General features: G+C 36.8%; 1 protein-coding gene across 4 annotated transcripts in view; it reads left to right on the forward strand.

Annotated features, from left to right (window-relative positions):
- Nucleotides 1-16,220, forward strand: part of cacna1ea (calcium voltage-gated channel subunit alpha1 Ea) — a 226,128-nt gene that overhangs the window by 141,973 nt on the left and 67,935 nt on the right. For all 4 annotated transcript variants that reach the window (XR_015497602.1, XR_015497603.1, XR_015497604.1 and 1 more), the window contains 4 exons: nucleotides 10,054-10,157; nucleotides 11,027-11,179; nucleotides 11,452-11,642; nucleotides 14,105-14,208. Coding sequence is in view for 1 of the 4 variants with exons in the window: in XM_087264324.1 (XP_087120450.1) it covers nucleotides 10,054-10,157; nucleotides 11,027-11,179; nucleotides 11,452-11,642; nucleotides 14,105-14,208 (552 nt within the window). In the remaining 3 variants the exon portion in view is untranslated. The remainder of the gene's footprint in view (nucleotides 1-10,053; nucleotides 10,158-11,026; nucleotides 11,180-11,451; nucleotides 11,643-14,104; nucleotides 14,209-16,220) is intronic.

The raw sequence follows: 16,220 nt of genomic DNA on the forward strand, positions 1-16,220 counted from the left end.
ATGTCAATACATTAACACAATATTATGTTAACAAATTTCAATAAGACCTGTTATTATTTTACTACACTCAACACATTTTGTGTAATGTACGAATTCTTCTGCATAAATGCACAACATGTTATGCGCAAGCTGTATAGCATATTCCTTATGGAGCACTTTCCTTTGACATGTCGTCCCATAACGGTTATGTGTTTAGTAGGAGGAGAGTATGTGGTGTTCGACTGCCTTTGACCACACAAGCATTTACAGGAGGAAAGCATAAGATCAAATGTGTCTTTCAATTTGCTCTTGAAGTGGTTGAAAATGGACAAGCTCAAAACATGTGGACCCAGTTTAAACCTGTGTTCAGCGCCATTCGGTAGTTATCGGATAGGCGGTAACTCTAATACCAGGTGCAAATATTCTGTATTTACAAGGGGTCTTTATTGCTTTGCACCTTTAAATCGAACTATACCTGTAATGAACATATTTATTTGCTCCTAAATAGACATGGGGTAGTATAAGATTCTGAAGTTTCATAACCTAGGGCTGGGCAATTTGGCCTAAAATCAAAAATCTTGATTACTTAAACCTTTTGAACTAGATTATGATTAATGAATGATTATTTTATTTATTAGATTTTTTTGCCCTTATAGTTCACTCATAAGTTGTTTTCTTTACAGTAACTATGCTCACATATTACAAGTGAGAGATTTCTGATTTAAGGATGCATTACTTGATTTTAAAATAAAGGAAACACACACACACTATCTACTATCTATGATTATTTATTGAACATCAATGTTGAACAACTGATATCAAACACACACTGCCTGAAAAGAACAAATAAATAACTTGCACTTCTGGAAACAAATTACATTAAAAATAAGCAGCATCTCTTCTAAATAAAATAGCTCTTTTATATCCTGTAAATAATTTGTTAAACTGTGCATTTCCTGCATCTTCTGTAAACAAATATTTTATGTAAATAATAATTTTAATGTAATGGAAAATAGGCTGAAACGCTAGCTGGCAGCAGGTTTTTATTGTACTCTGTGTCAAGTTTCTTTGCAGGTGTTTTATTTTTTCCGAATGCTGTCTTAATGTACAACAATGTGCAAGAAGCAAAAACCAGCTAGTTTAGAGGCGGAAACCAGCAGACGTGCAACAAATTTAATCATAAGGTAAACACAAATCAAGTTTCCATATAGAGCTCCTTCATTAGACTCAACAGTTGTAAACACTCGCTCCAACGGGTTTGCAGCTCTCTGCACTGCCCACGCTTGCCACCGCTACCAAACTGACCAATCACAGAGCTTGCATTATGCATCGTCATTTTTTGAAAATGATGACAAAGGCTGGGCCAGACCATAAGCGTGCACTCGACGCAGAAGTTTAACCTTAACAGTGCAGGTTCAGATGACTCCACACACAGTAGAAAAAGTAATTTAAAAAAATCGACTTGAAAGTTAGATCGATAATAGGTTCTGAATGATGACTTTTCAATTAATCATCCAGCCCATGGTAGCATAATAATAAGATTAATGCTCTAAAATATGTTCTTTTTAAATGTCTGGGTAAAAAAAAAAAACTTTTCCTCCTATTGAACACAGTATATTTTATTATAAGAAACATTTCAAATATTTTGTAGCAGTAAACATGTCAGGCTAAATAAAGAATTAATAAATCATTGACTTCTGCTATCATCATTAGTTTCAAAAACACACATTCTTCACCACTTGGAAAGGCATCTTTAGATATCTTTCTTTTCTTTGTATAAAGTAAGCCACCGCACTGTTCAGGTCTATAGCATACTTGGATGTTGGTGCAGGAGCAATTTGTTATTCAAATGATTTCAGAATCATGAGCTGACCAATAGCTTTTGATGTGGAGGTTTATTTTCTGCTGGAGATACCATTGCCATAAAAAACTAAATAAAATAGCTGTAAAATTGCAGAAAATTTTGTGGTTTGAAAATCTTTACTTTTCCGAACCGTGGGAAACCTTGAAACCGGTCGTTCCCCATGCCTACTCCTGAATGATAATGAGGAATATTTTTTCAATTCTTTCTTATGCTAAACTGGATCCCAAGCTGTTGCTCTGTACTGTATATTTAAAATTAGTTTTTTATTTATTTTTTTGGCATGTGTAGCTTTTACCCTAAAACTATATTATTTTGTTCTCTGAACATGCTCTCTAAACATACTAATTGTTTCCATGAGGCAAAATAAATCAAGCTACTTAGGCCAAGGGTTAAAACCCTCTGATTGGCCATCATTAGCAATCATTTGTAATTTCTTACGGTTTCAAATGTCTTCCCGCTGCCTCTTTCTGTCTCTTACTTTCTCTGCATGTCACTCACTCTGCCTCTCTTTGTCTGTTTCTCCCTGCATGTTTGACAATTAGTTAAGTGTTTGCTCTTTACCCATGATGAATAATTGATCTACTGGTGTCTTAATGATTCATATGCCATCTGTCACAATGTAACGGTTGCATGTGTGAGTCAGGGCCCATCAAAGAGCCGTGTATCTGCACAGGGCAGAGGGGGATAATTAACCAGCACTGTCTGGCTAACTGACAAAAGCAAGAAAATAGCACAATATCAACATTGCAAGGCATGCGGACTGCTAAAAACACACACACTATCATCTGAGAAATCTTGAGAGGATTTGCACATATTGACATTTGGTTTGTAAATCGAATTAGGTGTTATTGTAAATGGCACAGTGCTCTCACATTTTGCATTTTTAGGTTGGGATCTGCAAAAGATTATGTTGGCTAACAAAGATTATACCACCCACAGGCTGTGTATGGCATTTTTTACAGAATTGTCAGTGTTTCGCAAGGGCAGCCTTATTACAGTTCCTGAGTAAGCATGCTGTATTTGCTTTTGAGTTGTTCTGTCACTGATAAACAGTGTTGGGCATGTTCCTTTAAAAGAGTCATTAGTTATAGCTACTTGTTGCTTCTCACAAATAGTAATTGATTTACTTAATTATAAATGTAACTAATTACCAGGGAAGGTAACTAATGCATCACTTTAAAATATTGGAATTTGTCATACTCAATGTACTCAACTATAGATGTAGAAATTATTTTGTTTAATTCTGAGTGTTACAGCACCAAATCTAAAACTGGCTCTGTTAATGAAACGAGTATTTGAGCCGAACATAAGACAAGGACACTTGAATATGACAGATTGACGTCCCAGTCAATATATTTTTTAATATAATTAAATCAACCTTAAAAAAATAGACAAAAAAATTATTAACAAATAACTGTAGACAGTAGGGCAGTAAATCAGTTCCCTGACTATAGCTGTTCTTCCAAGAGAGATCTTGCCTAGCTCCCATGAAAAGGAATAAAAACAAGTGAGTCTTCCGGGTCACTGCTTCTCTTGCTGAACTAAATAAATAACAAAACGTGACTGAAAAATGAATATCCAATACCTTCTACAAAGATAAACAAAGCCTCTAAATAAACAAATGAAGTAAAATAGTAAGCACATTACAAACACTAAAAACGTTGTGAATAGCAATAAAAAAAGCTATGCAGAGCGATCCTGGCATGCGTGGAGCACCGCCAACCAAACAATGTGAGAGTGAGTTAAAGAGAAAGACACTGAGCCGCCTTTGCTGTCAGCCGTATATACGGGGAATCTCAATGGCGTCGCCTGTGAAAAAGTTGACCCCTTGATCGTCAATGCATAATTCGCACCCTGTTTATGTGTGATGTTCATATTGAAAATAAACAGCTGTATTGACAATTCTATACCGTTGAAAACTTTGTGAAGCTAAAGAACAAAATGATAAATAAATCTTCACAGAAACTTTTTAAACTTTACAGTAATAATCATAAAGATGTAGTTACTGTGCGTTAGCTAAGGTTTTCTGATTAAAAAACTTATACGGATAGTACAGACTACTAGATTTATATGAAAATAGTTTAGCAGATTATTGCACATGAAGTTGATTCAAATAATAATTGTGAGTTAACAGTTTATACTCTGTATAACAGTTTATAACTCTGTGTTAAACATTAGTAAGAAACAGCAGAATCACGTAAAACAGCGGATGCCCAGTCGGTGCTGTATTTAAGGGGATCTTGTGCTCTTTTGTTATGGTTTGTTCTCTGTGTTCCTGACCCTCCTACACACAATATTGTTTTCACAGGAAGCAGTCAAGATCTCCCTCCTTCTTCTCAACCTCATATCAAAATGTGAAATGATGCTTTCCTTGCATGAAATTCGTGTTCCCTTTGTCAATATACATATGAACACATCTTTTCATTAGGCTTAGACTGCATTTGTCTCTAGGCAGTGATGGTTTGTAAATGCTACTGCTATAAACACAACATGTTATGAATTATGTAAGCTTAATTGAACGTGCTAATGTTATATAATTTGTACTGATGGATTCATTTCAAAGCTTGCAGGGGGCATGAAAGTTTCAAGATTTCTTGTTGACAATTATCATTCTTGCACTTTTTTTATAATGAATGCAGAAACCAGTGTGGTCAGAAATGTCAGTGGTCATTGTATTCATATGATTTTCTGTCTTACTTAAGATGCTTTAAAAACATATTTTGTATGATTTGTAGCCTTGCTGTTGATGTAGGAGTAGTTTTCTCTCCTCTCTTTAGCAGTCCTCCAGTTAAGTCTTTCATCTCATTCCCGTGTTGCTATTTTAATTCTTTCTCAGGTCCTAATTAGAATCGCTGACATCCCGCTACCTTGACACCCCAGATGTGACTAATGCAGGACAATCTGGGATTAATATTGTACTGTTATAAAGCCCTGCTGGAAATGAAGTGAAAATATTGGCAGGGATATTTTCCGGGGTTTGTTTTATGCCTTTATTAATTTCAAAATTGGTGAGCAGTGGGAGTTGTATAGAAGTGATTATGATGAAAAAAATCTTAGATTGTCTCTGATAATGGGCGAAGCAGTGGCGCAGTAGGTAGTGCTGTCGCCTCACAGCAAGAAGGTTGCTGGGTCGCTGGTTCTAAAGACATGTGATACAGTTGAATTGGGCAAGCTAAATTGTCCATAGTGTATAAGTGTGTGTGTGAATGTGTGTGTTGATGTTTCCCAGAGATGGGTTGCGACTGGAAGGGCATCCGCTGCTTAAAAACCTGCTGGATAAGTTGGCGGTTCATTCCGCTGTGGCGACCCCAGATTAATAAAGGGACTAAGCCGGCTAGAAAATGAATGAATGAATGTCTCTGATAATTTCATAAAGGTCTTAATATATTGACTCTAATGTGCATGGCTGCAGAATGTTGGTGGAAGTGTTATGACAATTTTCAAGACAACATTGGGAATAATATGAATTATTTACAATTGAAGTCAGAATTATTAGCCCTCCTTTGAATTTTTCCAAAATTTCACAGTATGTCTAATAATATTTTTTATTTTGGAGAAAGTCAAAATTAATTTAAGGTCAAAATTATTAGCCCACTTTAAGCTATATTTTTTCAATAGTCTACAAAGCAAATCATCGTTATACAATAACTTGCCTAATTACACTAACCTGCCTAATTAACCTAATTAACCTAGCTGAGCATTTAAATGCAACCCGGGCTCATTGTGGAAACGTAGTCCCGCGGACGTTTCTGGAGACCGCAGAATACATCCCGGCGGGTACGTACGGCTGCAGTTTTTGTTTTTGCAAATCCGCGAGAGGCCGCTGTTGAGTGCAGTTCGCGCCCGCGCTGTTCTCGTGTGAACCCACCAGAGGACGCTGTCCTTCTGACCGGATGATTGACTGCGCGACCGGCCAATCGGCTGACCCGAGCAACCCTAAACCCGAGCAACAGTTTACAAAAGCCGTCCAAAAAAAGAAAAGCCCTGATTTTTTTTTTTCTACCGCATTTTCGGATTTCACCGCGTCCTCACCCTGTTACGAAACTCGTTATCTTAATTTTTGGGATTCTGTTTTTGTCTTACCTGATTGCTGGAACCGCTCTTCCCCAGACTGGAAACCGATCGCCGTAGTCAACTCCTCTCTGCATCTCGAGCCTGCCGACGTACACGGTGAGCTGAGTGGACAAACGGGTTGCAGCGGGAAAGCCCTCCACAGGGAGGTAAGCGGCCGGCCGGCCGGCAAGCGCGAAAGGTAACAGAGTCACACCGCCCCGCAGCAGTCGCTTGAAAAAAATAAACGCAGCCATACGTACCTACCGGGACGCATTCCGCTGTCTCCAGAAATGTCCGCGGGACTACGTTTACAGAATGAGCTTGGGTTGTTTAAATGTCACTTTAAGCTGTATAGAAGTGTCTTGAAGAATATCTAGTAAAACATTATTTACTGTCGTCATAGCAAAGATAAAATAAATCAGTTATTAAAAATGGGTTATTCAAACTATTATGTTTAGAAATGTGTTGAAAAAAAATCTTCTCTGCGTTAAACATAAATTGGGGGGAAAAAAAAAAAACAGGGGCCTAATAATTCAGGGGGGCTAATAATTCTGACTTAAACTGTATGTGATTTTAACTTGTGCGTTGTAATGAAGTTTACAGCCCTTTGGCCGCCGGGAAAAAAGAGGCGGAGAACCGATGCAGTTTTAAAATATTTATTTATAACATGAATGGCAGTTCCTCACGGAGACTGTCATCTAAACCAAAACAAACGGACGGCAGCTTCTCACGGAGACTGCAGTCAAACTGAAAGCAAAAGTAAAACAATATGTCCGGGCCCGGTCCTCTCTCGGCTTACTCTGCCATAGTTCCTCCTCTTATAGACCAGAGCTCCTTCCATGGGATTCGAGGCCAGTGTGCACCACAGGTGCATCCAATTACGCAGCGGCCTCATTCTGTTCCCACGGCTCTCGGCCACGCCCCCTCGCCACATGCATACTTTTGAAGATTTTGTCTTCTTCATTTAATTTGTTTCTGATAATTTTGTCAGTGAAAATGCCAAATTCATAAAGTTTGGCAAATAGATTGTAACTGATATTTATATATTTCATCCTCATTTTCCATCTTAAATCTATTTTACAGAAACAGACAGTTTACTCGGGACCTCCAGGAAAAAAAAATTCTTTGAAAACCATTTTAATTGCACTATTTAAGCCCAGTGGCATAAAGAAGAAAAATCCTTTGGCTAACTATTATTAAAAAGTGTAAAACGTCATATTTTGGTGGGCGGCACGGTGGCTCAGTGTTTAGCACTGTCACCTCACATTTAGAATGTCGCTGGTTCAAGTCTTGGCTGGGCCAGTTGGCATTTCTGTGTGGTATATGCATGTCCTAGTGTTGGCCTGGGTTTCCTCCAGGAGCTCCGGTTTCCCCCAGAGGTCCAAAAACATGCAGTATAGGTGAATAAACTAAAATTGGCCGTAGTGTATGTGTGTGAATGAGTGTTAATGAATGTTTCCCAGTACTGGGTTCCAGCTGGAAGGGTATTCGCTGTGTAAAACATGCTGGATAAGTTGGGGGTTCATTCTGCTGTGGCGACCTCTGATAAATAAATAATTACAATGATGTGGGTGTTTCTGTTATGAAGATTAGAATCTGTTTTATTTGTACAAAATTTGCACAAAACATTCTAATACATCAAAACTGATGTTGTTTTGATTTCTGAATTTCATTGACTTATCCAAGACTGTAATATTATTAATAATAATACTAATAATACAAATCTTCTTAGCCTTATATGGAAACTAATAGGCTTTGTTCGATTAAAATGCAGTGTTCTTGTGTAAACTAACTGTAATTTAAAGGGTTCAAAATCTTTCAACATTAATGCATTTTTGGTATAGTTATCATCAGGATGGATGCTGGTAAATAGGATGTCAGTGAAAGTGATAAAACATTAACATGATACTTTTATGATGTATTTCCAGTGGTGTTTTTTGTCCTCTATGGGCGTTTGAGTATTTTTTTTTAAATGATGCACAAAGATTAAATCTTATAGGTATTTTAAAGAGGTTTAACCCAGTACTGCATTGGGAGTAAGATCTTGTATTATTTTTAACCTCTTGGCACATTCTATTTGATCTGGTTCTGTTCTTCATTTGATTAGATCAAATGCGTAAATACATATTCTTTAGTATTTCTTTCTCGTATATGTGTCTTGGGTTCATGCACCTTTCATTGGCAGTCTCTCTCATCTCAGTGGGGTGGAAGGTGATGGAGTTTAATTAGCCAACAACAGGAGTGCCAGGTGAACTGGGCTAAGAGAGAATCCAGAATTTCAGCTTTTGGTTGAGACGTTGAAAAGAATGGTTCATCCCAGGTTACACACACAGCTTCCCGTGGGTAGCTGTGAGAAGGCGATTGCCAATCAAATTTGTTACTTCCTGCCCAGGGACTACAGATGTAAATTAGCTTTATAGCTAACTCTGGCACAACATGTCATGTTGTACATTGTCCCTGTATAAATAAATAAAGTAAATAAATAAATAAACAAAAGCTTCTCTCTCACACACTGATGCTCTGATTTCCCTCTGAGTGTTGCTTGCTGCATCACAGATGAGTTGCTTTTTCCTGATAGGTGGCACAGCAAATAAAGGACGGCATTTGCATCTTATAATGAGCCGTGCCTGGATGGGGTCCCTATGAGGGAAGAGGCTTTCTGTTCATTCTAAGCAGACCAACAACAATCATATCACATTATTACAAGGTCCTTTTTTCTGGCTGTCTGAGATGGAGGCTTAGTTGAGATAGATCAGATAACCCATATTCCCTGAACAACTATGATCAGTATTTTGATCAACTATTTTTTTTTTTGTATTCCTCTCTGAAATTTTACCCCTTCATTGGACTATCACCACCAGCATACTGTATGTTGTGTGTTGAGTTGCTGGTTTGCACAGAAAAAGCTGCTGAAAGTCTTACATCCTTGGTTAAATGAATTCACAAAATATACAGTATATATTGATATCAACAAATTAGGGCTGAACACTGCAGAAAATAATTGCCATTGTTTAATTATTTTATTTTCTGCAATATATAGTATATTGTCATTTAAAAACATAGAGAATTTTTCACCGGATGACTTGAGTAATTATTTGTTTAAAGAATAAACAATTACAGAGTGAGCAAATATATATGGCAAATATAACTTTGACGTTTTATTAAGTTTATAAGCCTTGTAGGACTGAATGATTTGAGGGAAATCTTGAAATATGTGAGTAGTGAAAAATAATGAAACAATCATATTGCCTAACATTATAGCATGAGTGTGTTCTTACTGGGAAATTACATAAGGGAAATAGCATATAATATCTGTCAAAATCACCAGCAATCAAGCAGCTGAAGATCACTGGAGAACTACAAATCTGTCACGGAACTGGACTTCAAATCCCATCATGCACCGCACACACCCACTAGTTCCAGTTCTCTCCCTGATTGCACACACTTAGCTGGAAACGAATCATAGACTGATTACATGGACTATATATTCACCTCTCTCACGCGCTCATAGGGTCTTGTTGTTGATTGTTTGCTGTAACTTTTTTTTAAATAGTCTAGCCCGGCCTTGTTACTGAATACTTGACTTGTTTTTTGTTCATTATGTTTGCTGCCTGCACTGACCTCTTTGTCTGTGACCACAACGACTGCTAAATTAGTTAAAATGTAATTGAATAAATTAGTAATGAGAAAGTCACATTCAGTAATTCTGTTTTTGAGTGATTTGTTCCTTTAAGTCCAAATTGAGTGTAACATGTCCCTAATGACTTCTTATTATGTTCATGCAAATATGAAAAATAATTTTCAATTTTTAACAAACGAGTGGAGTGAAAAACAGAGATGATTCACTGTTTATGCCTGATGAAAGTCACCTGTACTGAGAAAGAAGCTGTGAATCAGAAGTGACCCTTATTGGAAAGTGCGCTGGTTGTCATTCACAGAGAGAAATTACCTCATTATGGACCGCACACATTTAACACTGCTGCTTTAATTAGTCTACCTAAAACATCATTACAGTCATCACTACAGCAACAATTATGTCACTAACAATGGAGATTACACAGTTTACAAAACATCATCATAATTAACACATCTATGAAATACTCATAATTCTTTTTCATTAAGTATCTAACCAAAGTTTGTTTTTGTTTTGTTAACAGGATTCTGGCCACAGCAGGAGCCCACATGAATATTTCATTAGACCTGCGCACACTGAGGGCTGTGAGGGTATTACGGCCCCTCAAACTGGTCTCTGGCATTCCTAGTATGTTTACAAATCTATATGGAGTTCTTAATGACACTGTGGGAATTGATTTATTAGGAGAGATATTATTGTGTAGCCTATAAGGTACAAAATTTAAAAAAAAAAAAGACAAAGACATAAATCTAGTCCGAACATCAGCAGGCTACATGCAAAAAGTTATTTTTATTTGGGTAGCGGCAAAGTGAAATTTCCAACATAGGGTCATTCTGAAAACGTAGACCTACAGTATATGCATTTCTGGAGATCGCGTATTATGTAGCCAGAGGAACATATGGCTGCATTTTGTCTTTAAAACGAACGAGGGGCGGTATGATGCCATTCCTTTTCTCGCTTACCTCACTATAGACGACTTTTCCACTGTTACCAGTTTGTCAAGTGATTCACCACATACTTTGGCGGACTTGAGACACAGCGGAAAACACAGTGGTTGGGTTTAGGGAACTGGGTGGGTTGGTCAATCGGTGCTTTTGAAAACACTACTGGTTGGGTTTAGGGAAAGAGGAGGGTGGGCCAGTTGATTGATCAGTCTCTGGTGGATTTATGTGAGAACAGCAGGCATGAATGGTACTCACAAGAGAAATTTGAAATCTCAAAAAGCACACACTTACCCTCTGGTGGATTCGTGAAAACAAAAACTGCTGGGAAAACTGCTATTTTTCACTCTCCAGAAATGTACATAGGGTTACGCAACCAGAATGAGCCTGGATTGTAATATTCTCTGATCCAAAATACAAGTCTTTATATTTGCAACCTATCATTTCTCTGCTAGTTTGAAGAAGTGGCAGTGTTCCTGTCATTAAATGTGCACATACTTTTTCATATGCTTAAAGTAATGTGTTTTATTTATGTACATTTCCTTTTTGTTTAAGGTCTGCAAATAGTTCTTAAATCCATAATGAAGGCAATGGTGCCATTGCTTCAGATCGGACTGCTACTGTTTTTTGCTATTCTAATGTTTGCCATTATTGGATTAGAGTTCTACAGTGGGAAACTCCACAAGCAATGTGAACCTGTAGGTAAAGGTAAGCAGATTCACATGGGCAAAAGTACAAGACCAACACTACCACATATGCACAAACGTATAGTACAGAGATGTTTTACTGCAGCGACACAAATCTGAAATCAAGATGCTTGGCTCCCTTCAGGAAGCTAATATCATCTTTTCTTATTGGCTTTCTCTGTATAATACTAAACAATACATATTAAACTCTGCATAATACCAAACAATAAAACAAACACACAAATGACACACATACAGGAAACTAAATGTACTTGTCTCTGTCATATTCTGCAGATTCTGAGAGAGCAGACTCGCCTGAGAATGAATTTCCATGTGGAAGCAAACTGTGTCCTGACCATTATAACTGCTCTGGCTACTGGACGGGACCCAATGATGGCATCACTCAGTTTGATAACATCTTATTTTCTTTACTCACCGTCTTCCAGTGCATCACCATGGAAGGCTGGACGACCATCCTCTATTACGTAAGTTTCTATTTTAGCTGATTTGTGTGAAGCAGTTCTGGATCTCTGTCTATGTATTAAAATCCTAATAAATAATAGAAATATAATTTTTTTGTAATGCAGCTCCAAAGCATTATTTGATCCTAAAGTTTCAATAAATGCCTAGGATCGTGAAACCTTCTTAGCAACTTGTAGAGGGCAGGATGCTTCTGATGCTAAAAGTCATTTGATTGATCAGATCATCCGTTGACTGTGATGTCATGAAAACCATTGCTGCCTATTGGCTAGAAAAGTTAGGAAGTGTGAAAAATTTAGAATGGGATTTTGTTCATAGCTTTGGAGCAGCTTATTTATAACCTCATGACTAGAATTTAGGTAATTGCACTTCAATTGTGATGTCAAGGGAACCTGTCTAAACATTAATCTATCACATTTTGTCGTTAGATGAAGCAAGGTACATTATCATTTGCGTTTGAAATATTTGTATTTACAGTTCATTAGTTGAGGTACTTGGTAAGTTTTGGGTTTGATGTGTTCCATATGCTTCAGATTATTAAAGCTTATGGTGAAATTGCTTTGGTCTTTGACTTTTACATGTTGAGCTGACTTTGTTCTTTATAGTCTTTTTGGTCCAATCTTATATTAAGTGGCCTTAAATACTAGGTACTTACATCAAAAGTAAATACAATTTACTTACTTTGTTCATAATTTATTGAGGTGGTATACGGGTCACGTTAGGGACAGGTTTGGTAGTATAGGTAGGTTCAGTGATGGGTTAAGATGTTACAGTATAATTTTAAATTACAGAAATTGCAGATGTAATTACATGCAGGTATTTAATCAAGATTAAGTACATTGTAAAAACATGAATCTACACAATAAGTACATTGTAACATATTATTGATCAAATCAAATCACTTGTCACATCATCAGCACCACGTGTACTGTGATGAGTGAAAAGCTTGGGTACTGGCTCCAGACATTGCGAAATACAGGCAGTGCAAAATACAACTACAGTAGGCAATGTAGGCAATATTGTTTTAAGTAAGGATTGGTTAAAGTGCAGTACATGGTACATCTTGATGGTATGCAGTGAGGTGTATGGAAAGAGATGTGTGTCAAGAGTTCATAAATTTCAATGTAAGTACATATTAGTTAAGGCCACTTAACATAAAGTGAGCTGTCTTATTAATTTTAAATGGTGTTAAAGTTGATTCTGTCTGTCAGGATTTCATTTTACTTGGAGAGTTTTGTTTATGATTTGTGAAGATTGGCATATGCCTACTTTGATTGCTACTGTGAGAAAAATTTGCACCACAGAGCTAGAAAATATCACTAAAATTTAAACAACAGATGACGAAAAATATATTGTAGGATTTTGAAAATTACATTCTGCTGCTAATATTACAATTTGTAGTGTATGCTGAAAGAATTAACATGTTTAATAGATGTAAGCACATGCATATTATAATAACAATAATTGATTTTAAATTTGAAAATTTCTGTAGTGATTTTTTCCCTTTGTTATTTTCTTTTAATTACGAAACAAAGCGAAAGGTGTTTTTAAATTATTTGTAATACTGATGATCGTGTAGTTTTAAAAAAAAAAATTCTAGTGATTTTTACACAGAACTAGTCATGATCCTGCAGTTTTGAATGTATGGAAAATTTATTTAGAAATTCATTGGTCAAATTGTCTGTCAGTACTGCTTTTGAAGTATTAAAATCAAAGCCTATATAATAATACATTTGGTAAAACTTTAGTTTAGCTTAAAATTCACAGTATTAACAAACCATTAACTAATAGTACTAGCTTAATAAACTACTAATTAGCTGTTAGTTGGGTTTAGGTTTTGGGTATGATTAGGGATGCAAAATAAGATCATACTTTATAACTAGTAATGAACAGTTAACATCTTAATAATGGGCAGGTAATAAGCCAGTAGTTAATAGCATAAATTGTGACCTAAACTAAAGTGTTACCATGCATTTTATTTATATTTAGATTAAAATTGATTTTAAACTTTTATGACAGTAGACACCTAACAGGAAAATAAAAAGGAGAATAGTGTCTGAAATATTGTACCATAAGCCACAATCTAAAAGAGCAAATATTTTAATAATATGTCAAGCTAGTTCATCTAAGTCCACAGTGATTTTTAATCTACCGTGTGATGTCATACACGTTGACACGAGTCATGCTGCCACAGTTAGAGGTGTTTTTCACACTCATAACTGAGCTGTTGCAGCTGTGTCAGGATGTGAGGAACACCCTCTCAGCTCAGCTGGGAGATGATACCGCCTACCCACGCAGTGATCACACCCTTTACATGGCAGAGCAGAGCCCCGCTGAACTGGTACCTTTACAAGGGCAGGTTCTTTTTTCAGACCCTGTCAGTCTGGGTATTTAGTAGATACTACTAATTAAAATTCCTTGTTTTGGTGTCTAAGGACTATGCACATTGTGTTTTGTGTTTGCACAGACCAACGATGCCTTAGGCTCTACTTGGAATTGGCTCTACTTCATTCCTCTAATCATAATTGGCTCCTTCTTTGTGTTGAATCTGGTATTAGGAGTCCTGTCAGGGTGAGTACTGTTCTCCTCAATAGACTCTTTCCTCAAAAGACAAACTGACACTACATCTAACCTGATGTCTGAGCTGACCCAGGGTAATGAGTTTTATCAGAGGTTAATGTGAAACGTATTAGCTGCATCTCTAGAGACAAGAGGTGAGATTAAGTTGCCACACACACACAATGCAATCCTATTTTTTCCTCTGTCTACATCTCTCTTTTCTTTATGTTCACACACAATGCAATACAGGCTAAACATATGGAATTGTAAACATTTTTTAAATGTATTTGAAAGGGGTACTTGAAGAAATAGTACACAGACAATGTTTAAATTCTATCATTGTTTACTCATCCTTTAATACCAGTTCAATACCAGTTGTTTTGTTCTGTTGAACACTAAGTGAAGTTTATTTATAAATGAATTTCAAGAGGATCACGTGCTTAGCTGGTCCACATGCTTAGCTGGTAGTTGGTCCACATGTTCTCAGCAGATCCCACATAAACTCACGATTGATTATCCAATCAGATGATTCCTAACTCTCTGTAAATAACCAGAGTTTTCTTATATTCTTCGTCTTGAAGAATCCCCCTACCTACCCCTACTCCTCCTTTCCAGATAGGCGGCATGGTGGGACAACATGCAAAACAAGCTTTAATATCAATCATCAGCTAAGTGTGAAGATGTAATGCAGATTGTTGGAAACCTGTAAACATTGACTTTCACAGTTAACATAGGCTCATTCTGAAAATGTAGGCCTATACACATTTCTAGAGATCACAAATTATGTAGCCAGAGCTACGTATGGCTGCATTTTGTCTTTAAAACGAATGCTTTGGGGCGGTATGATGCCTTTCCTTTTTTCGCTTACCAGCTGACCGCTTACCTCGCCATGTCATTGGCAGACTCAAGACGCAGAGCGGAGTTGACCGCAACAACGGGGTTCGAGTCCAGTGAAGAAAGGATGCAGAAAGCAAGTAAAACAAACACAGATGCCAAAAAGTAAAAATAAAGAAGTAAATAACAGGGTGAGAATGTGGAAAACCTAAAAATGTGGTTGAAAAACTGGGGTCTTTTATTCTTCTGGATTGTTTTTTCAAATACTGCGGTTGGGTTTTGGTAAGGGGGTGGGTGAGTCAACCGGTGCTTTGTAAAGCACTATTAGTTGGGTTTGGGAAGAGGGAGGGTGGATGGATCTGTTGGTTGGTAAGTCAAACAACATTGGCCTCTGGTGGATTTACGCGAGATTAGCAGGCGTGAATGGCACTGGCGAGAGAAATTTGAGTTATGAAAAAGCATACACAGGAGCCTCTGGTGGATTTGCGAAAACAAAAACTGCAAAAAAAAATTTCCTCCTGGGATGTATTTTGCTCTCTCCAGAATTGTATATAGTATAACCTAATCTGAATGAGCCTGGGTTGTCCAGTTGGAATAAAAATACTTTGGAAGTCAATGGTTATAGGTTTTCAACATACTTCCTTATGTGCACTCGTTTGTGTTTAACAGAAGAATATAACACTAACACGTTTGAAACAATGGTGAGTAAGTGACGACAATGGTGAGTATTTTGGGGTGAGCTATTCCTTTAATTCTCACCAAAAAACACCTTTGCTTTATCAAAAGTAAAGTAAAAAGCTTACATGACATGTTTTTTGTTTTAATATATTTTAAAATGAATTTAATCCTTTAATGTGACAACTAAATCTTCAGCCAACATTACTCCATTTTTCAGAGTCACATGATCTTTCATAAATCATTCCAGTTTATTGACAAAAATCATGTTTCAAATCATGATTAAAGTTTCACTGTTCTGGTAAAGTTGGTAATTAAGTTCTGCTGTAAACATCACTTGACAATACTTGGTTGTTTTGTTATTTTTATTTTTAAAAATGTTTAATAATAATGGCCATGTACACTGTAAGTTTCATGGGAGAGAACCTCATGATAATATAGGCGTGAATCCTATCTATTATTCTTCAGTGGGTAAATTGAATACAACTTGACAGAAATATTATGACAGCAGTAAT

This window comes from Danio rerio, chromosome 8 (genome assembly GCF_052040795.2).
Source record: "Danio rerio strain M-AB ecotype USA chromosome 8, GRCz13ab, whole genome shotgun sequence".
NCBI classification, from domain to species: Eukaryota; Metazoa; Chordata; class Actinopteri; order Cypriniformes; family Danionidae; genus Danio; species Danio rerio.